The sequence below is a fragment of the Aspergillus tubingensis genome (genome assembly GCF_013340325.1).
Source record: "Aspergillus tubingensis WU-2223L DNA, scaffold_4, whole genome shotgun sequence".
Taxonomy (NCBI): Eukaryota; Fungi; Ascomycota; class Eurotiomycetes; order Eurotiales; family Aspergillaceae; genus Aspergillus; species Aspergillus tubingensis.
In genome coordinates this window covers 903,631-924,876 of record NW_023336278.1, presented here as the reverse complement: position 1 = coordinate 924,876, position 21,246 = coordinate 903,631, and the positions used below count along the sequence as shown (strand labels likewise).

General features: G+C 50.7%; 6 protein-coding genes and 1 non-coding gene across 7 annotated transcripts; 3 read left to right on the top strand and 4 right to left on the bottom strand.

Moving 5' to 3' along the window:
* Positions 1-73: 73 nt before the first annotated feature.
* AtWU_02862 (uncharacterized protein) lies at positions 74-5,435 on the bottom strand (the record flags this gene model as incomplete). Its single annotated transcript, XM_035497975.1, has 2 exons — positions 74-626; positions 676-5,435. The coding sequence occupies 2 exons, from the start codon at positions 5,433-5,435 to the stop codon at positions 74-76; spliced, it is 5,313 nt and encodes a 1,770-aa protein (XP_035353868.1).
* A 559-nt stretch (positions 5,436-5,994) lies between these two features.
* On the bottom strand, positions 5,995-8,032 carry AtWU_02861 (lysophospholipase family protein; the record flags this gene model as incomplete). The annotated part of the gene is made up of 3 exons (XM_035497974.1): positions 5,995-7,186; positions 7,237-7,900; positions 7,987-8,032. 3 exons carry the CDS (start codon positions 8,030-8,032, stop codon positions 5,995-5,997), a joined length of 1,902 nt encoding a protein of 633 aa, XP_035353867.1.
* Positions 8,033-8,949: 917 nt separating this feature from the next.
* On the bottom strand, positions 8,950-9,786 carry AtWU_02860 (uncharacterized protein; the record flags this gene model as incomplete). The annotated part of the gene is made up of 1 exon (XM_035497973.1): positions 8,950-9,786. One exon carries the CDS (start codon positions 9,784-9,786, stop codon positions 8,950-8,952), a length of 837 nt encoding a protein of 278 aa, XP_035353866.1.
* Positions 9,787-10,757: 971 nt separating this feature from the next.
* On the top strand, positions 10,758-11,880 carry AtWU_02859 (aldo/keto reductase family protein; the record flags this gene model as incomplete). Its single annotated transcript, XM_035497972.1, has 3 exons — positions 10,758-10,884; positions 10,959-11,364; positions 11,418-11,880. The coding sequence occupies 3 exons, from the start codon at positions 10,758-10,760 to the stop codon at positions 11,878-11,880; spliced, it is 996 nt and encodes a 331-aa protein (XP_035353865.1).
* Positions 11,881-15,828: 3,948 nt separating this feature from the next.
* AtWU_02858 (putative short chain dehydrogenase) lies at positions 15,829-16,857 on the top strand (the record flags this gene model as incomplete). Its single annotated transcript, XM_035497971.1, has 3 exons — positions 15,829-16,047; positions 16,104-16,442; positions 16,546-16,857. 3 exons carry the CDS (start codon positions 15,829-15,831, stop codon positions 16,855-16,857), a joined length of 870 nt encoding a protein of 289 aa, XP_035353864.1.
* A 2,386-nt stretch (positions 16,858-19,243) lies between these two features.
* On the top strand, positions 19,244-19,333 carry AtWU_t68. The gene is given in 2 exon segments: positions 19,244-19,280; positions 19,299-19,333. It is a non-coding gene; the product is annotated as a tRNA-Asp (tRNA).
* A 988-nt stretch (positions 19,334-20,321) lies between these two features.
* AtWU_02857 (uncharacterized protein) lies at positions 20,322-21,007 on the bottom strand (the record flags this gene model as incomplete). The annotated part of the gene is made up of 2 exons (XM_035497970.1): positions 20,322-20,707; positions 20,761-21,007. The coding sequence occupies 2 exons, from the start codon at positions 21,005-21,007 to the stop codon at positions 20,322-20,324; spliced, it is 633 nt and encodes a 210-aa protein (XP_035353863.1).
* Positions 21,008-21,246: the final 239 nt, after the last annotated feature.

Below are 21,246 nucleotides of genomic sequence, written 5' to 3'. Positions count from 1 at the left end.
ATAAACAGATTATCCAGTAACCAGAACCATGCAGAAATTAAACCAATCCGGTGCGAACAAAATCAACCAAAATCTACTCAACAAGGGGACTCCCCACTCGCGGCTTATACGCCATACTCTTTCGTCTAGCTGCCTCCAGTTTGGCCCGCAGCTTCTGGTTCGGCTCGCGTGCTGCAGCCGGCGTGGTAAAGAGACCTTGGCGGGTCTGCTTCGGAGGACACGTCTGCTGCACGAGCTTCGTCCGCTGCGACAGGTAGAATGGTGTGGCTGGCGACATGCCAATAGCATCCATGTCAAGGGTGTAGCCCGGAGTCTTGGGCGTGTGGCAGTACTGCTGGTCTGCTTCCGTGTGACCGGCGCCAATCTTAGGGGTGGCGTCGGGGGTAGATGGCTCATCACGCGAAGAGGGTGTCGCATCTCTGGGGATGGATTCTCTGGGAGGAGCAAGGCTAGATCGTCTGCGGTTTGCAGATGCACTCGCCGCGTCGGTCTTGACAAGAGTGCCATTGACGTTGCTCAAAGCGCGTGGTTCCATGCTCTTGCGACGCTTAGCACCACCACGGGGGATAATAGACAGGTCGACTTCGTAGTGTGCCTCATCGAGCCATTTGTTCTCACGTTCGCAGCTGTGCAACGTTAGTACCTGCATCCATGGCAGACAAGTGAATAACTTACTCAAGGACCCAGCCGACTCCAACACATTTGACAAGGCCTCTGGCATGTCGGACCTTCTCCAGAGTTCGGACACCTCCATCCTTGTAGACGACATGGGTGATTCCCACCTTGCCCTCCTTGGGCTCTGTTCCCTCCTCCGGAGATACACTGGCGCGAGGGTTCCACGACCAATTCTTCACACACCGGGCTCCCATCTGCTGCAGAAGCTCAATGAAAATGCCGCTAGCATCCTCTCCCTCAGTTGTGTGCACATCCACATATACAACAGAACCCTGTAGGGCGAGCTTGGGAGCATTGATGCTCGTGCGGGGCGCTTTCGTCTTCTTCTTAGGGCTGGGAGAGTATGAGGGCCGCTTGGGCGGTGCAGGTCTTTGAGCCTCAATGGGTTTTCTAGCTGTATCATGAGTATGCGATTGGCCGAGTGACGGGCGCGAAGCGGTTCTTTGTAGCCGGGGCGATTTGCGAGGTGACAGCTGGGGGGCATTCTGCGCGATTGGTGCAATTGCCGACATGCGGGGTCTCGAGGAGCGCCCTGGGGAAGAGGCAGAGAGCGAAAGACCACGCTTGCGCGACATTTTCAACGGCGATATCTGGCCTTCGGGCTTGAGTGGAACTTTAGAAACCGTGTGTACAGTCTGCATCTCAGGAATTCTGTTCTTCATCGGAGTGGAAGGTGCGAGAATGGGAATATCCCCGAGCTCTCTTTCCTTGTCTGGCTGCGACTCAGAAGCGAGATTGTCAGGCACAGACGGCACTGCGTACATGTTCTCCTTATCCTCGCTTGCGTCGGCCACAGCCTCCTGGCTGCTCTCAACTACCTCTGCGGACTGCTCCAACGGCTCCTCGAAGATCTCAGTATCGCCAGCTTGCTGAGAACCAGAATCTTCGTCTTCGTAAATTTCGGGCATATCAGCAGACTTGTCAGTTTCCTGCAAAGTGTCAGGTTCAGTCGGCAAAGCCTCCGTTTTGCTGGGCATGTCGCCAATGGGCTGTGACGGCTCGTCTTCATGTATAGCAGGCATATCGGCATCATTGCTGTCTTCCTCCAGAATAGGCGAGATGGGCAATGAAGCCTTCTCCGGGCTTGGCTCATCATCAACTGGTTCCAGATCCTGATCTTGCTCTTCAGGTAGAGACATATCAACATCATTCAAGTCTTCTTGCGGAGTTGGCAACTCAGCTGATGAAGGTTGATTTGGCTCCTCAGCAATCGGTTCCGCTTCCTGCTCCTGATCCTCGTCGTACTCCGGGACGTCGACATCCTCACTCTGTTCCTGCGGAGCAGGCGAAACAGGCATTGGGGTCTCCTCGTGGCCTGGCTCGGCATTTTCTTCAGGCTCCTGCTCTTCAGTTCCAGCAACCTCAGGCACATCGACATCTTCCCGCTCTTGCTGCGAAATTTGCGGCTTAGACGATGAAGCTTCTGCCTGCCTGGATACATCAGGATATGGAACCTCAGAGGTACTAGTAACGTTGCTAGACCTCCTGCGGCCTCCCAAAGAGAAGATTCCCCTTCGAGGTCGCGTCGCCTGTGCCTTCTCAGGGCTGTTAGATTTCCACTGTCTAAACTGTTGCGCCAGTGGTGTGAAACGAGGGGCGTTGTCGAAAAGTAGTCCTCGAGTAGATCTACGACGAGGTGTTGCACGACTGTGCTCAACGAACGGGTCCGAGAGGTCGGCATTGTTTTGCGTCCCATTGTCCATGGCTGCTGCAGGTGTAGGAGCATTCCTCGCGCTGCGCCTGATAGGGCTTCGCCTGATAGGGCTTTCAAGGATACGAACGGGCGAGAGAACACGTTTGGAGGCATTTTGAGCCTGACGCGAAGGGCTGAATGGATCTTCCGCCTCTTCGACTTCGTATGGCTGAATGGGAACGAGGTTAGGTGGGATCCGCTCGGTCGGTTCGAACCCTACGAGCGTTGGTTCGCTGTCATCGAATGTGTACTGGTCGTCCACGTCGTCGAAGTCGTCAAAAGCATCTGCAGCATTCTCTTCGTCGGCCGCCTCCAGCATATCCGGGTCGTCCTCCGTCTCCGAGCCATCACGGTCATCATTGACAGGCTCGGGGGGTGCTGCGCGTTCGACAAAGACATCCTCAAGGCCTTCAACCAAGCTGCTTCTTAGTCCTGTGTTGGCTGGGCCTGGAGCAGTTTCAGTTGCCGGGTTCGTTGTCTCAGTGCGCTCTTCTGCCTCATGCTCGGGTTGCTCAACATTTTCTTGGTCGTACCCGGCTGAAGGCTCTTCTTCAACGATAGGTTCGCGCGTCTCACTGCGGTTTGACGGGCTAAAGTCCTTGGGCAGGGAAACGGAAATATCTTCCATTTCCACGGTGTCCTCTCTAGTGTCGGGGACGGAAACCTCAGCATCGAGCTCTGGACCATCTTCAGCGTACTCGATGGCGTTCTCCAGAGCTTCATGCTCGTTACTCATCTCGCCAGTCTCTTCATCTTCAACCGTTGGGTGGGTCTGCTCAGCTTCCGGTTCCCTGACAAGTTCAGCGTCAGGCTCGGTAACGAGCTCTTTGATGGGAGGTTCAGTAGATTCCTCGGCAGGCTCAGTCGCTCCTGCTTCGACAGACTCCTCAGTCTCCTCCATGGGTGGCTCCACTGACTCATCGGCGAGTTCTTCCATGGGTTCCTCAACAGGCTCATCGATATGCTCGGTCGGATCACTAACAGATTCTTCGGCCATCTCCTCCGTGTATTCTTCCATAGGCTCCTCCATAGGCTCGTTGTTGGGCTCCTTTATGGGCTCCTCTGTAGGCTCGACTAGCTCATCAGCAGGTTCCTCCATGGCATCGTCCCTAAATTCTTCTTCAGACTCCTCCAGAGGCTCCTCAGTGGCTTCGACCAACTCGTCAGCAGGCTCTTCAACCTGCTGGTCATTGGGAACGTCACTTTCAATATGCTCCTCATGCGTCGTGACATCCTCAGCCGCATTTCCCGTGTATTCCTCTTCATACTCTATGGTCTGCTCCCGATCAAACTCTTCGTGCAGAGTATCTTCGTCGGACTCTTCTGCAGCGGCTGGGGATTTCGTATCGATTTCCTTGGTCGCATCGTTATCTTCCACTCCCTCGGGGATATTGTCATCAACCTGCTCGTCTTCACTTTCAGCATCCCTGGCTTCCTGAAAATCGGTCATTCTAAGCGGCGATTCGTCGACGTCAGGGGTTGCAGGTTCTTCCACATCTCTGGTGTCAGCCTGGACATTCTCGGTTATGGGGCTTCTGCTTGCAAACAACGAGCTTTTCAATGGCGATGCAATCCTTTTTGCCGGGCTCTGAAGGAAAGATACACTGTGTCTCAATGGGGTCGACGTGGATTCGGCGTGGGCCTGTGACGTGAACGACGCCCCGAATAGGCCCTTTCTGGGTGACGCCTTGAGGGGGGAATTGTGCCCTGGGGTAAAGTTTGGTTGCGACAACGGCTTGCCACTGTCCAAAAAGACGCTTCCTCGCTTCGGAGTCTCCAAGTGTGCCTTTCTGGGCGACAATTTGAGCGGTGAATTGTGTGTTGGGGAGAGATGGGGTTGTGATAACGACTTGGGGTCATCGCGTGAAGCGAACGCTCCACGCTTGGGTGTTTCCCTCATTGAGAAGTTGAAAGGTGAAGGGGGTGGTCGACGAGCAGGGCTGGACATAAGGAGTGTATCATTAAAGTCGATCGATCGTCTAGGGCCAGGCAGAGGCTCGCCGTTCTCGTCGAGAGATTTCCGGAACTTTCCAGTGATATTGATCTTCTTCACTGGTGAACTAAGGCCGGTATTTTCTGATCCGTGTTTGGGGGGTGAGTTGACAACAAACTTGACCTGATCTTTATCGCCGCTCAGCTCGTCGTCCTCTCCATCCGAGTCGGCGTACGACGAAAGCGCTTTGGCGACCTGCGTTGCCTTCTTCGGCGAAAGAGGTTTAGGACCCTCCTTCTTGGCCGTCGCCGGCTTCCGGCCCTTAGCGGAGGTCGCTGCAGGTTTGCGAACCGGCTTGGACGCAAGACCTGCCTGACGTCCAGGCCCAATCGTCCCTCGTCGCCTTCCAGCAGCCGGCGGGGGAGATGGCTCGCTCATGTCTTCTTCTGCAGTTTCGGACGGATCCTGGAATGTAACCTTCTTCTTCTTCGCCGGTCCACGCAGCATATTCGATCTCGCTGTCGTAGAGTTCGTCGCAATATACACACGTTTGGGCGCTTCCTGCGATGAAGAGAAATCGATATCGGTGAAACCTTTCGCATTCAGTCGCGTGTTTTCCTTCACAGGATCGACTGGCTTGGCCGACTTTGTTGCTGTAGAACCCTTCGGCCGTCCTCGCGTCTTTGGGACGGTTTCGGTCTTTGCGGGTGTCGCAGGCTTGGTCCTCGGTCTCCCAGCGCGCTTCTTTGGCGCGTCCGACTGAGCAAGCTCGTCATCGTTGTCGCTGCCCGATTCCGCGTTTGTTGTGGGCGTGGCCTTCCTACCACGACTAGTTGTGGTAGTTGTGGATTTAGTCGTGGGTCGGCCTTTAGGTTTCGCTACCGTCGTTGTTTTCCTTTCAGAGAACATGCCAATCTCATCGTCTGTCGACTCGTCTGCGTCTTCGTCCGCTGGTCTGCTTGCTGCTGCTGTTGTCCGGCCGCCTCTTTTCCTCGCTTCGGTGGCAGAGCTAGGTGCCCTGGCTTTTGTCGTTTTGGGCGCAGCTTTAGCAGATGTAGTGGCCGTCGATCCCTTAGTTCGTGTGCGCGTCGTCCGCTTGGGCGGCGACTGTGGGATGACTGCTGCGCGAGCCATTGTGTGTTTATTGATACTCGGGGTCGGTAAATACAACCGCGCGGTAGGTCGGAGGTGGGCGTTGTTGATGTCCCGCTTCTGTTATGATCTGTCGGTGGCGGTGGGGACTTAGTATTGAATTGCCGTGCTCATTGTGCGTCCACTGGCGATAAGTGAACAATCACTTGCTTTAACCCCGGAAGCTCTTCTGCAGGGTTAAAGTAAGCAGGGGGGCTGTGTGGTGGTCGAGTTGGCGTGGGTTGTTGACTAGTTAGCAGTGGCGGAGGCCGATCATCAAAGTCGCCCAAGTGGACGACGCTCCTGCCGTTTGTGGCCGCTTGCTTGTTTGGGCGATCGGGCGGTGGTTCCCCTGGTAACGCAACACGTGAGGAAAGTGGGCTGCCTCATCCGGAGTCGAGCACGTCAATCACTACCATTTCATGGAATGCCTTGAATTTCAGAAATATATACTTCGCGTATAATTGAAGCTACCGTGCATTAAGTTTTTGTGCTCGTCAACTCCACTACTAGATATACACCATACCACACACACACACATTAAACAGTGAAAAAAAATATCCTACATAAACGCCGAAACAGTCGCAGCAGTCGCCACAGTCGCAAAAACAGCAGGCAATACAGCGTACGCAACATTATCGAACACCGTACTGGGCTCATAAGTGCCCGGATTCGAGCTATTCGTAGTGCCATCCCAGCAATACCTCTCAAAGCACCGGTCACATTGATCCGGCACCGTAGTGTTAGTCCGTTCAAACGACCGACTCAGAACAGCACACGCAACACAAGCAGACCATTCCCCATCACGACTGTTATTCCCCATCGTGGCTACATCGTACCCATTGAGGATAATACTATCCCTCTGCTCCTCCGAGTAACTCGGATCAAACGTCGACACGTTTGAAAAAGTCACGTACGGGAAGTTAGGAAGGTAAACAACCAACGGCGCCGGTCCAGTGGTATTTGACGAGTTGCACCCGAAGAACGTCGGTCGCGTATTGAGTCCCTCATTGACGAATGTATTCTGGTCGGGAATAACAGGGAAAGACGTCCCATTGCCGATGCCCGTAGTGTTTAGACTGCGCTCGTAGGTAGCGACTAGAGCGGTGCCGTTGGGCCAGTTGTACTGCGTGTCTGCCGAGGAGTCTACCGCAAAGATGACGTCCACGTGGCGCTCTGGTTGGATGAGTGGATGTAAAGGGATGTTTTGGAGGTCCTCACCGCCGTCCACGAGGTCGAGGACTGGTTCGCTTGCGGATGGGGAGGTGGAATTGGCCCATAGGTAGAAGGGGTTGGGGGTGTAGACTGCTATGTCTTGGCTGTCTTCGCCGAGTTCTTCTAAAATGTTTGTGAATACGTCTTTTAGGAAGCTGGGGAGGCTGGTTGTGTTGATTTGAAGGAGGAATTGGTTGAATAGGGTGGATGAGGTTCCCATTATGAACCCGCCATTGTCGAACCCGCGGACGCAGCTCTCGTTGCTTGGAAGGGATCCGGCTACGAAGCGTGAGCCCAGGTACTGGACGGGGACGAAGCCGTATACCGTTGGGTCGAAGGTGCCAAATTCCCAGGGATTGAATTCGTAGACTGTGGCATTGCTGCTGACTAGGAGCTCGCCTGGGTACCGGCCATCTGCGACTAGTATGGGCATTGGCATTTCCGCGTTTCTGAAGGAGTTGGTCAGGGCTATGGATGACCAGGTGTAGTTGATTCCTCCGGCAGTGGCGTTGACGAGCTGGTATGAAAGAGCACGGCCCCTGGTGGACATCAGTATTGCTGCTATGGGAAAGTTGGAGGAGATTCATACCAGTAATCAGTAATGGATGTCTCCCAACCTGCATCATCCTTCCCGGAAACTGCATCATATATATCACTGTAGTAGGTCGCCGAATCAATAATCTGGATGCTATCCCCGTCGGGACCTTCAAAAATCGAGTTCTGAAATTGCCAGACATCCCCGTCATCGTAGGTCTGAAGCGACGAGATGGTGGAGAAATTGTTCAGATATATAGATCCCACCAACCACGCCCCACCACTGAGGCCAGCCAAGTACGTTGCCGATTGCAGCAACCCACCCAGCTGGCCACTGCTGGTGGAATTTTCTGTGCGGTTATCAAAAGCCTTGATTGCCCCAGCGCCGTTCATCAGAGCCCGATACCCTCCACCAGAGACAGCGATGCCGATGTTAGGCAAATTGGAGGTGTTGCTCGAGATGCCGTCGATGTACCCCACAGCATCAAAGTCCGTGATATTAACATGACCGAAGAATTCCCTCATGGCCGACAGTGTATTGTTCCTCCGAGTCCTCAGCCATGACGATTCGTTCGACGAGAGTGCTGTCGCACTGCGCACCGTGGGACGACTCGCAGCGCATTCGACCGTAGTTGGTGTATACCCATCTGGTGCATTTGGTAGCGCACGCTCTTGCATCAAGTGCTTTCCGTAGTCATGATTGAAGCTAGCATTTAAGCCTATGGAACTCTACGGTTAGACCATCTCGGAAGCTGCGGGAAGTGGTGCAGTGGTGAAATTGAGACCGAAAATGACAGTAACAGACCTGTGAATATGCTTGCAAGGGCAAGCAAAGCTGCTATGCACTGCATATTAGCAAGTACCATACGGATGCCGTTTCTTAGAAGAAACCAATGGGTTGGAATGGTGAAGAACAGCTCTCTCCGACGTTTTCCCAGAAAGCAGATTTCCAACCCGACCAAGGCTGCCGCGCAGCCAAGGTCTTGGTTGGTAGACGAAATATCAATACTTGCCAAGCACCAGAATGGTACCGAAGTCTTGGGGGATGATCATAGTGACCGAAGAACCATGGATCTTCGACTGATGATTGGAGGGTTGCAGCAGAGATGGCATTGAATTGTAGTCCATGGTTTGGGACACTTACTACCTACATGTGGAGGCTGGATTAAACCGGCAATTCCGCAGCTGACGTGACAGTCATCGCAGTGGCTGATTGCAGAACTAACGAGAATTAAAGTTGGCAAACCGAACATGGATGGCGGTTCACACGGGATCGATCTTGGGTGACACTGCTTGTTGGGGATTCTGCTGGATTCTGAAGACCTCCTACATTGTACTCTTCAATTCTGAGTGAGGTTGTTCGCTTTCAGTACATTGGGTAATTACTTTGTAGCTCCTCGACTATACACAGTAAGAGACCTCCAAGGGTCCTAGTATGCAACCACGAAAAGACCCTGATGTCACAGCGATAAGTGGGTCCGGAGCTGACGGATGGCATCCACGGAACCAAAGATCGCTCCCATCAAGTCAGCTTCGTATTGCAGTGATTGTTGCAGTCAGCTCAGCTGTTTGCTCGTGTCCAACCTCCAGTCTAATGCAATTAACTTTGGGTGAGCAGGGTAATCATGCAACTGGAGAGTATCTGCACCGGAAACAACGTCAGCTTACATTGATAGATCTCTCATGTCAGCCAGATGATAGCTATACACAACATTGAATTACAGAAATAAACTATCTTTTAGTATCGAATTGGCCGGCTATACAACCATCACAACTGCTGATACATCACATCCGTCCGCATCGTATACTTCGTCCCCCTCAAAACCGGATCCCCACCATGAAGCAGATCCATCTGCTGAAACACCAACACCGAGCCCGTCTTCGGAAAGACACGCAAATGCCTCTCCTTCTCCTCATATCTGGGTAGAAAAGACGTCGCTCCACCCAGCAGCTCCCCCTTCACATTCAGATTCACCTCCCCCTCTCCCCGCTCAACCCTCTTCATTTCCCTCTTCAACTCCCCAAGATCCTGCTCCCCCTGCCCACTCAAATACAACTGAATAGTATAATACGACTTCTCCTTCCGATCAGGCGTCATATATAGCCCATCCCAATGCGGCCTAAAGTACTCTCCCCCTTCATACTTAAGGAACCTCAACCGCTCATTCAACCGAGTCATTGCATAAGCCTTATTCCGGCCGGCAAGACCCGTCACCCGAGGTTGATTGTCAATCTTGTCAATCCCCAGCTCCTTGAAGAACGGCAGTAACCGAGTCAACAGCTTATCTGCTATCTCCTCGGAATCATAGATAATGCGCCCACAATTCCGGGTATCTGTTGCGAGCGCTTGCCTGCCATTTCCGATATTGATCATGGCGCGTTCCCAGGTAGGTGTAGCGGAAGAGTCACCCGGAGGGATGGTGCTGGACTCCGCGATGCGGATTAGTTCGGCGCATTCTTCTTCACTGAATGCGTTGTCTATTACTGCGGCGCAGAGGTTCTTGTATTCCGGGAGTGGTGGTTGGGAGGTTTCGAAGTTGATGCGATGGCATCGGGCGTTGGGGGGCGGTGGGGAGGTGAGGAATGTAGAGGGTCTTCGCTGCATGGTTGGTCTTGAGGTACAGAATGCTCTTATTATCTGACTCTTCATCTGTTTTCTTTTTGTTTTTTATCTTCAATTCAAGCAGTATAGAGACTTTTATAGGATGGACTTGCAGAATGAGGCTCGTGAGATGCGTCACCTATTCCGGGCCCCACTGTTGCCTGTAAGCAAGGCTGAAGGTGGGCTGATCATGGCTTAGCAGTAGGATATGCACAGCCTCGTGCTCCATAGGGAAGAATCATGACTCAAATGGACTAGTGTACTCTATCGCTTCTTTCGTGATAGATTAACCACATTGTACTTCCAACCACTGCATGTAGCCTTCAACTAACGACAGAGAACAGAACTACACTTCCGTACTTTCTTATTTACCTCAAGACTGACATAAAGCTGGACCTTCTCGTATCTAAAACGTAATAAATAAAGCTCACGAAGCTCAATCTGATGGTGGCCAGAGCTCCGCTTGATTTTCGTTAGTATCACTTTCTTAGATCCAAATCAATATTTTACTGATATCCATAACCTAGACTAGGTAGCAAATTAACATTTCGTTGTCGCTACTACGAGAGAAACTTAAGATATTCGTCTCATAATGTGGAAAACACATCCCTCAAGAGGTGATTCTGGCAGTTGGCTCTAGAAAGATTACACAACTTACCCTGCGTTGAATAAACCATACAGCATAGTCAATTTACCTTACCAGTTCTAGAATCAGGATGAATTCAATAGCTAGTAGCTAAAGGCGACCGCTTACGATCGCCCAAACATCGCCGAAGAAGTGGTAAGCAAACGGAATTAACTACCGGAGTTATGTCTAAGACCGAGTAGTCCTAGGTAGGTGGCCATGGTATTTCAGCTTATAAAAGCCTACGGCGAGGTTCTTTCCACGGGGTACTGAGGAAGATAAAATCGAAACAGAGACATAATCACTCCATATAACTGCTCACCAACCACACCATCGAGAGAGAGTCAACATGCCCCAGATTGCCGGAAAGGAAGTCGGCCCCATTGGCTTCGGCCTTATGGGATTAACCTGGAGAGCGACACCACCGTCCCAAGAGCAGGCATTTGATGCTATGCATACTGCAATTCAGAATGGATGTATGTACAATCCTTCTCGTTTCCCTTGCTAGTAGACGTCTTATTATGACCATGGCTGATTAATGGTCATATAGGTACCTGTTGGAACGGCGGTGAAAACTACGGCGCACTTGACTACAACAGTCTCGTCCTAGTAGAGCAATATCTGGAGAAATACCCCGAAGATGCCGACAAAATAGTCCTGAACATCAAGGGCGGCGTCAATCCCGACACTCACCAGATAGATGCTTCGGCGGAGAATACGCGCCGCAGTCTAGATAACTGCATAGCGCAGCTGAAAGGTCGCAAGAAGATTGATATGTTTGAATTTGCCCGTCGAGACCCGGCTGTGCCTATGCAGGAGACGTTTGCTCTTATCGAAAAGGAGTATGTTCAGACGGGCAAGATAGAGGGGATTGCCTTGTCGGAGGTGCGGGCTGAGACTATCCATGAAGCTGTCAAGTATACCAAGGTTCTTGCGGTGGAGGCTGAGCTTTCTTTGTATGTATGGGAATGTTGCAGAAGCAATGGAGGGTTAATGCTGACTGGAATAGGTTCACTACTGATATACTGGAAAACGGCGTCGCAGCGGCGTGTGCCCAATACGGGATCCCGATTATTGCCTACTCGCCGATCGGCAGAGGCATGTTGACTGGTCAGTTCAAGAAGTTCGATGATCTTCCGCAAGATTCGCTGTTGCGCTCTTTCGACTTTCCGCGATTCCAGCGGGAGAACTTCGAGAAGAACATGCAGCTGGTAGAGAAAGTGGAAGATATCGCTCAGAGGAAGGGTTGTACCCCAGCGCAGCTGGCTATCAACTGGACCAGAGCACTCTCTAGGCGCCCCGGGGTACCAACCATTATCCCTATCCCAGGTGCTACAACTGCGGAGCGGGTGGAGGAGAACAGTAAGCTGATCGAGATCACGGATGAAGAGATGCAGGAGATTGATGATATATTGGCCAAATTCACCCCAGCTGGTGAACGATACCCCGGGGCCATTCCGGTCAATACCTAGGATATTTAGTATCAGAATCGTGCAGTATAAATGACACTCTCGTAGCTTTAGATACTCTCATTTCAATCATGTTTCAAGGTACCAAATCAGTCAGTTGACGCAACATGACAGCCATCTTTCCAGTAGAGCAAAGAACACATCTGAGTTATCTTGTGTCCAAAAGCGATATGTCGAGCTACGAGTGCTGTATCTACCACTTGAGCACTTGCTATCTGCTGGAAATCAGCAAGCCGGTGTAAACAACCATGTGATAGCACCAAATCCGGCTTTCCCCAGCAACTTTGGGCAGACTAGCATATCCCAGTTACCGTACCTGACGATCGGAGAGACGCCGACCGGTCTGGACTGACCGGGGTAAGTAAAAGTACCTATGCACATGGAAGATTCTAGCATGTAAGATGCATCTCATCACCTGAACAGCAGCCGTAAATTAGGGTGGGGTAGATGATAGTGCGACGAATGCTAAACGCTCTTGTATGTTGCATCTGTCTCAAGTCTTGACATTAACTGCAGTCGGGACTAAGAAGATAAGTCACAGTTGCAAGGGCAGGTATAGTGCAATCGAGGCCACGTCAGCGATATGCCGGAGTTCAATCGGAATGAGAGGGGACGGAAGGGACGGAGGACGGTAGTAAGTTGGTGGCTTGGTGGAGAGAACCTTGGAAAATAAACTATTGCCGGTACTGGGATGAGAGAGCCGGGGGTAAGGTTTCCTGGCAATCAACAGTAGAGTGTGCCGTGGGGAGACGAAAGAAGGGGTTGTGGGGAGTTGGGGAAATTCTTGCTGGTCACACGCCTCACGCCCCCGCGGCGGCGCTATCTATACATAGTAGACGCCTATAGATAGCAGCAATTAGGCGAGAACTTTACTATAGTATCTGCCAGCGCTACGGTCACCATTACGTTCAGTTTTTGGAATTGGCTTTTTTTCTGGGTTCTGGATAGACATTATAACTGTGAACTATGGATGATGTGCCTTCCATCTGTTTCTATCTCCCCAACAGCACTGATCATTCAGAGTTTACAATCCCGATCTTGGATAGGGTCCTCCGCGTAGGTTCAGCTTGCCCATGGGCCCAAAGAAATTCATATCGATCCGGTTTTTTCTCTGGACTATACGCGTTATCTACTGCACGCTTATAGTTGTAGATTTCTCGGGTCATTCTTCAGAAGCGCCCTATAGTATGCCTCTCTGTAGTCCAGCAATTAATAGCATCAAACGTTGATGTTACTTGTCCACAGCCAAGCTTAGCCTGGCGTCAAAATTTAATTCATCATCTCAAACTTGATCATTATATGTTGATTTAATAAGAAAGAGTAAATATTAGTAATTGTGCAAGTTATAAACTGAATGTACACATGGAAGTAGGATTCCGCGGGGCCTCGACACCTGGCGCGCCAGGGGCGCATCGCGCACTGACCAGCAGTTACTGTCTCGCCTGTCCGTGGGAGAGTCTGGAACCTGGGGATCCCTAAGCAACCTGCCACCCTCGAGTCGATCATTGCCGCTGCCGATTGCCCGTCACTCCCGCATCTTGGTCCTTTCAACTCGTTGACCGACTAGGTCTGTCGAGCAATACGGTCTCACACCAACTTTCAATATCCTGCACGCAATACACATCTTCACATAAGCACAGTTGTATACGCCAAAGATTCTCTGCGGATTATACTCCCGGATCTTCCGGATTCGACAGGGAAGCAGGCCGCATATCCGATGGGCGCATCTGGACCCAGTGCTTATTCAAGCCTATTCTCATGCCATTCCAGAGATAGGAGAACTGGAAAGCGCCAGCAATAGCACAGCTAATAAGATCAGTTGTCAGGCAGGCCAGCATAGTCTGCCCGCGTGCACCGGAACGAACGTTATTGGGCACTAGTCCAAGCTTAAGCTCCAAAATATCAATCAATAGACGAAAAACAAGATGCTCACGGGACCTGATACAGCCGCCGATGAAGATGCGGGTGCCAGGGCCGAAAGGCCCCTAATTTCAGGCAGGAAAAAGCCACCCGGGAGTCCCAGAAAGGTAAGATGGTGACACCTCACCTCGTTACGGTCCATCTCCCCGGTATAGGGATGAGACCCTTCCATTCAGCGAAGAAAAATATGATGGTCACATGGCAATCCCAAGGATCCGCTTCGGGTGGCCGATCTGATTCCTTGCTCTACTCTGGTTTAGGCTTGTCGACCACATCGTGGGAAGCAGGGACCTTGTATCTGTCTACACTTGGAATGGTGGTTAATGATTCTTCTATAATCAGAATCTCCTGAAAGTAAGGTATGGTTGTGGCTTCGATGAATTTGCTTGAATGGCCCCTGATATAGATCTATGCGCTAGCTCGTATTACGTTCTTCACCGGATATCGATATTGATGTGTTCACCTTCCTGAAATTGCTTGATAAGACTTGCCTCGATCCGTATCGCTAGGGTTCTAGGGATACTCATAGGCATGGGGATGGGGACGGGGATGTTGGCGACCGCGGAGTTGCGATGAGAATCCCAAAAGCATCCTCTCCACGACTGGAAAGTACAGGAATTGGCCAATAGGATTGTCTGGACCTGTGATAAGCTTGCTGTCTCAACGTAGTGCTACAGACAGAGGAAAGGGGATCACACACTCCATGCAGAGCCACTAGTGGTCCGAACGAGGTGAAATAGATAGTAAAACCCTGGGCAGAATGTCTATGCTATGCCACCGTCTCAACCGAAAAAATGGTCCAAGCCAACACCCTATCTTGAATATACATGATGCATACATAACATCCCTACATGCTGTACCCTGCTGGGTGCCTGATAATGTGCAGGACGAGGACTGGAGACGATTGGCATTGGATCCGGGACGATCTCCGAACGACCCGTGACCACCCCGTCGAATGTTCGACCGAATTAAATGTAGCTTCCAGAACCGCCCAGGCAGGCCCCGTGATCAGCAGGAGTGGCAGAGACAGACTAACTGTCATCCTGACGGTCATTCTTTTTCCATCCCCAGTTTTGGGTGGGTGATCGAGGGGGAGCTTCTTTCCGCCCGCCGCGCCCCCATTCGCCCCATCCCCGGATTGCCTAAAAGAGAAAGCCGAGCACTCCACGAATAGTGGCCCTTCCAGTGGAAAGCCATGGCCGGCAGTTGTCCGTTGTTCGTGTCGGTCAGGCCGTAAATTTGCCTTGGATGATTCTGTAAGAGAGATGCTTCTGGGGAACTTCTCACGATGGCCCTCAAGACTATCGTTACTTCATGATGATTTAACTTCGTCATCCGCGGGCGTGCATCCCCATTGGCCATGTCACTTTGCCCGCTTCTTTTTATCGAATTCCCTTCGTTACCCAGTTACTGTTAGGGAGAAACTGGAAATACTCCTGGTTTAGATGTCATACTGATTGAAGAGAGCAGTAATTGATACTGTAGTGGCTCTAGAGATGTGCATTGATCAAGGTTGTCTGCTATCAACATCTGGTCGGGATAGTTGCCGTACAGTATGATATACAGAAGTCATTCGGTGCCGGAACGATGCCTGCAGGTCTTGCCACGATGGAAAGGACCGAATGACCTCTTGGTGGAACCTGAATTGTATTCCCTTCTATCCCCATCCGTCCACACATTCCCTGGGTCTGGACCGCATCCACCTCTCCCTCGCAGCTAATCTTTCTTGGGTGCTGGTTCCAATCTCTAGTTGCTCACATGAGCCCTCATGACCATCTTGGGCCAACATCACTCCCCCTGAGGAAGCTACCCATGGGCTCATCGCAAATATATAAGAGGCTTTCTCGATGCTCATTGAAAACTCTGCCATCAGCAATTGAGTCTTCTTCGTGCTCACCTCTGCTTTCACAGTGACTCGCGCGCTACCATTGATTAAGACTTGCCCAACTCCCAATCTATCTTACACCTGAAACCCTTTCAATTACATTGTCATTCAACTCTACCTTTTACCTTAACTCTACTCACTCCACAATGTCTGTTTCCTTCGACACCACTGACGTTGCCCCTGCCCCGGTCCCTGTTGTACAGGATGGACCATGTCTCGGCTCCAAGTCCAGAATGCCCGAGTTCAGCCTGGCTGGAAAGGTTGTCTTGGTCTCCGGAGCTGCGCGTGGCCTTGGTTTGACCCAAGCTGAAGCCCTTCTGGAGGCGGGCGCCAAAGTCTACGCTCTTGACCGTCTGGATGAGCCTGTAAGTGTCCTAGGAAGGAGTTTACTATCTACTTTTCTAACGCACAATTCTTCTAGTCCCCCGAATTCGCCATTATCCAGGAGCGTGCTGTGCAAGAGCTGGGTACTGAGCTTCACTACCGTCGCATCGATGTCCGCGACACAGAGCTGCTGAACACCGTGATTGAAACCATTGCCAACACTGAAGGCCGAATGGACGGTCTGGTGGCGGCGGCCGGAATCCAACAAGAGACCCCCGCGCTGGAGTACACAGCCAAGGATTCCAACACCATGTTTGAGGTGAACGTCACGGGAGTGTTCATGACCGCTCAGGCAGTCGCCAAGCAAATGATTCGCTTTGGAAATGGAGGCAGCATCGCCCTAATTGCGAGCATGAGTGGCACCATTGCCAATCGGGTATGTTCCCATCTTGTCACCCGTTACCAGCCCTACTGCTTTCCCCGCTTTGATTCTTCCTTCTCTTGACTTTCTGTGCGACGACTGACTCATGATGCTGTAGGGTCTCATCTGCCCCGCTTACAATGCCAGTAAGGCTGCCGTGCTCCAACTTGGCCGTAACCTCGCCTCTGAATGGGGTCAATACAATATCCGCGTCAACACCATCTCCCCTGGATACATTGTCACCGCCATGGTCGAGAAGTTGTTCGAGCAGTTCCCCCAGCGCCGCGACGAGTGGCCCAAGCAGAACATGCTCGGCCGACTTTCCGCTCCTAACGAGTACCGCGGTGCAGCAGTCTTCCTCCTTAGCGACGCCAGCAGCTTCATGACTGGTAGCGACCTTCGCATGGACGGTGGTCACGCCGCATGGTGATGACATAAACAGTCATACTCATCCTCTTTTCCTTCCGATATCTTACACTGCACTCTGATTATCACGGCACTGATTCACGCATGGCGTTCATTGGAAGCGAGCACTGCACTATAACTGGTTTATCATGACGTCTACCTCTCCATCAGGAGGCGAATTTGTGGTTTCTTTTTTCCCTTTAGCATTTGGTGTCTGGACGGGATGATCGGGTTGATGAACAGTACCTAGAGCTGCTACCTACCACCTGTACCTATACCTATATTATACATACCTATCATCCCTACCTACTACCTACCTACCTAGTTAATCAATAGGAATTTTATTCCCCGATATAGCCATCCCATAATCCCTCCAGTGAAACTGAAATAATTATAACCCCCCACCACCCCCATCAAACCTTCACCCAATAAACATCCCCTAACCCAAACCCAACCCAAAAACAAAGTTACAAAATAGCACCACTTAGCGCGCAGATCCCACCACCCCAGAAAATCGCACATGACCCCACCAAAAAAAGTCCTAGCCCAGTCCAACCTACCATAGGGCAGGAAGTTGAGCAATGTAGTAAGCGTAGTCGTAAGCATACCAAATCATGGATGGATTACTACTTCGTGGTATCTTGCCAAGACCTATCTACTGCCATATTCCCCACCATCGATCCGGGGTAACTAATTACTTACTACCCCACCCAGATCCCCCGCATAACTGCATACGTTTTAGATTCGGTTCTGAACCAGGGTTGGAGAGGTTGATGTGACGTTGGGTTGATGTGTAGATTTATTATAACTACTGTATTTCTAAATTTATGGGTTTTACTTCTTGGTTTTGGTAGTTACTGGGTGCAGTAAGGTTGAAGTAGGTTTGCTCGCTCGCTACCTTGTTCTGCTTTCCGGTGGTTTAACTATTTCTATTCCCACCAGGTAGATATGAACCAAATACTACTTTCGCAGGCTATATGTATCGAGATAGTGGTGGTGGTGCCACTCTCACGCAACACGAAGGAAGCACCCCTATGAACGATGGGTCTATCTATTGGTGCAGTTTCACAAAAGCAAAGTGAAATAGATGTACCCAGACTTCGCCGAGAAAATGAACTGGATTGCCTATTTGGGGATTATACATGGTATTTATTAGCTGAGAGGACAGTCATCACCCTTTTCACCTAACTATCTATGGAGGTAAGAAAGAAGTGACAGAGCCTAAGACGGATATATGTGCCGAGCGAAACCCAAACAAGCCATTCAGCAGCATATTAAAACAAACATAAAAGCAAAACCCGGAAAGAAGTCTCGTGATCCATCTGACTTAGTAACTATTCGAAGTTGAGGTAAAACATTTTGATGCCTAACATATCGCCTGAGCGGCAGAGGCCTAGTCTTTCGATCCAGATGCAAGGGGATCGATTCGTGAACATAATCTAGACCCTTATTCGATACTGCAGTATTAGTGTTTCTGGGGTCTTAGTTCACGTGGTGATTAGGCCTTGCAGGTGGACTATTTTTATTCGTTGTTGGGAATATCACCTGTCTCTTAGGTGAGGCTTACTACTATACTAGTAGTAGTATATAGTTGGATGGTGTTCGACTTCGGTTGGGATCGGATCTTCTCAATCAGCGCGGCATGTATCTACTATATCCCCAATACACGGACAATTCCGGGCGCTTCCCTTCACCACCATCTCATTGGTATATACTCCTTCCCCGGATGATGTGGTCTTGGTTCGATAGTCACTTGATTTTTCCCCGGATCGTCAGCATGACCCTATACTAGCCAACTAGTAGTAGTAATAGCTAAGTAAGTATTTAGTTCCCTCCATCCACATGAATACATACAAGTCCAGTATTTGGCTCGCTTGCCTCCGGTTTACCTGCCTACATAGATCCTACTTCAACAGCCTGACCCAACATTCCATAGTAGCATGATAGATATCAACCAAAGAACCACTGACAACGCATCACGACCGCAGCGTGCATGACATTGTCCATCTTCTGCGTGCAGTATACGCCCCCCGTATCTCTCCGACATTGGTATCCAGTTATATGTTCCTATATGGAAGGCCCACACTTTGCAATCGGCGATAGCATCGACGATGGAGTTTCTTGTGACCATTTCCATTTATTCGATGTGGCGGACATTGATTGATGATTGCTGAAAAGGGAAGTGAGAGGAAGAGAAACCGGGATCTCCTGTTTCGGAATGGCTTATGATGGTTTCTTTTCGTGGAGGGGTGTGATGGGAAAGTCGAATCGTCATCTGGGGATGTGGGTTTCATGGTTGGGATGGGTGTGGTACGGAGGACAATGGGCCTTGTGCTTGTAGTAGTTAGTAGTTTTGTGAGGTAGTGACAGGTGGCTATTATAGCTTAAGTTTGAGGGGTAGATAACAACAATCCTCGATGGTCTAACGGTCATGATTTCCGCTTGTCAATCCTTAATAGGAACAAGCGCGGGAGACCTGGGTTCGACTCCCAGTCGGGGAGATATTTTTGGTTTTTGTTGTCTTTTTGGGTTCTTGGATTTGAATTGATGTTTTTGCTAATTGTTTTACTTTATTCTGTTTTTTATTATGTGTGCTTGTTGTTTTGTTGGTCTGGAGAATGGAGGGGAGACCGTGACAATGTCAAGATTTATATCGAGCATTTTTACCAGTGGCATAACTATATATAACGGCCGAAGTTTACAACATCAGATACACGATCTACAAATGTCATCTAAAACAAACACATAAAAACCCGCGACCTTAGAGCATACTCCGAGAAAGCCAGATGTAATTATCCATTGATCGATTCTCATCAAAGATGCCATGAGGTTGCCCGAAACATCCAGCGACAATTATGGATAACCGAGCAAAGGAAGTATAACACAACCGTTATTGCGAAAACATAACTTGGTATCAAGTGACTGTCCATAAACTGTTTCCGTAAATGTTTCCGTAACAGAGACTTCAGCTTCAACTCTCTACAATGGACATCTGCAGCGATTGGTGTCGATGCAATTTCAGACAATCTTCCACATGTGTATATCTGCTATGCCAAACCCCCAATGCTCATTCCGAGTGAAGATATGGCAGAAGTCCAAATAAAGGTAGCATTCTATTAGACCAAGCTTTGAACATAATCACAAAGGATGTGACGAACCCAAGAAGACTCCGGCTCCACCTTTGGTGTCAATCCAATTGATCAGGTCTATCATGGACCGACTGTGCCTTGGAAGAGAATCAAGTCCCAGTTCACCTGTAGATTCCACACGCCCACAGAATCGCATGAGCTTTGCTATAACGTAGCAACATAACAACAACATGCAGTCCATATATTTAATCCTACGCATCACGCTCATCCACCCCAAACAAGCCATCTACAACAATCCAAACCATCCCATAATAATACAATGCGATTCCATAACCATGCATACATACATCCATTCGCTCCTCCTTATCGTACACTCATTCCCCCCCGAAATTCGAACCCATCAACCAATATCTCCAACCACCCCCCTATCCCCCAACCTCCCCACAACACCACTCTTCAACCTCAATAGCCTCTCAATCTCCTCCGCCGACAATCCCTGCCTATCCCTCATCGACAAGACCTGCCGAATGGTAAACGCATCAACAAACTCCCTGCCCTGAAACCCGGATCTCCCCATCGCCTCGAACTCCTGCTCCGCGGCCTTGGTGAGGCGCTGCCGCGCCGAGAAAACCAGTAACGCCGGGTTAGATGCGGGCGGGAAGACGGTAGGCGCGGGTTGTTGGCGCGCAAAGGTGCTAGTGTGGGAGAAGGTCGGGTTAGGAGTCACGGGGCCAATGGTGCGAAGTTGTGCGGCGAAGTCGGGGTCGCGGCCGTCGAGGTCGATTGCTTTGTAGAGATATTGTTAGATTGGGTTCTGGGGATGGGTTGGATGTACGTACCTGATGAGCGCTCGAGGGAGGGAGGTTCTTTGGAGTGGTAGGTTGGTCCTGTGGGAGGTGCTCGCGACGGTTGTCGCGGTGGTTGTGGTTGTGACTGTGGTTGTTGTCGTTGCTGTCTTGTGGTTTTAGATGCTGGTGGTGGTTGTGCTGGGGAGGAGGTCGGAGGAGAAACGGGTTGTTTTGGGTATTGGCGCCGCGAGACAGCCTGGGCGGCGGATCTCGCGGGCTTGGAGGATGAGGCGCCCATGGGTTGGCGGATCTGGAGGAATTGAGATTGCGGATCTGGGGGTGGAGCTGGGGTTTAGCACTGATGTTCTGGAAGCATAATAATTGCGGTGGTGGTGATGATCGGTTTTACATGGATTCATTTGCCTTCTGCAGAGGATCGGGCGGACTAGCCCGTTTGGGATGATGGACTAGCCGCGCGGGTGACGTCAGCCATTACGAATTATTTACTTGTTCTTTTGATATTGTTGCTGCTGTTGT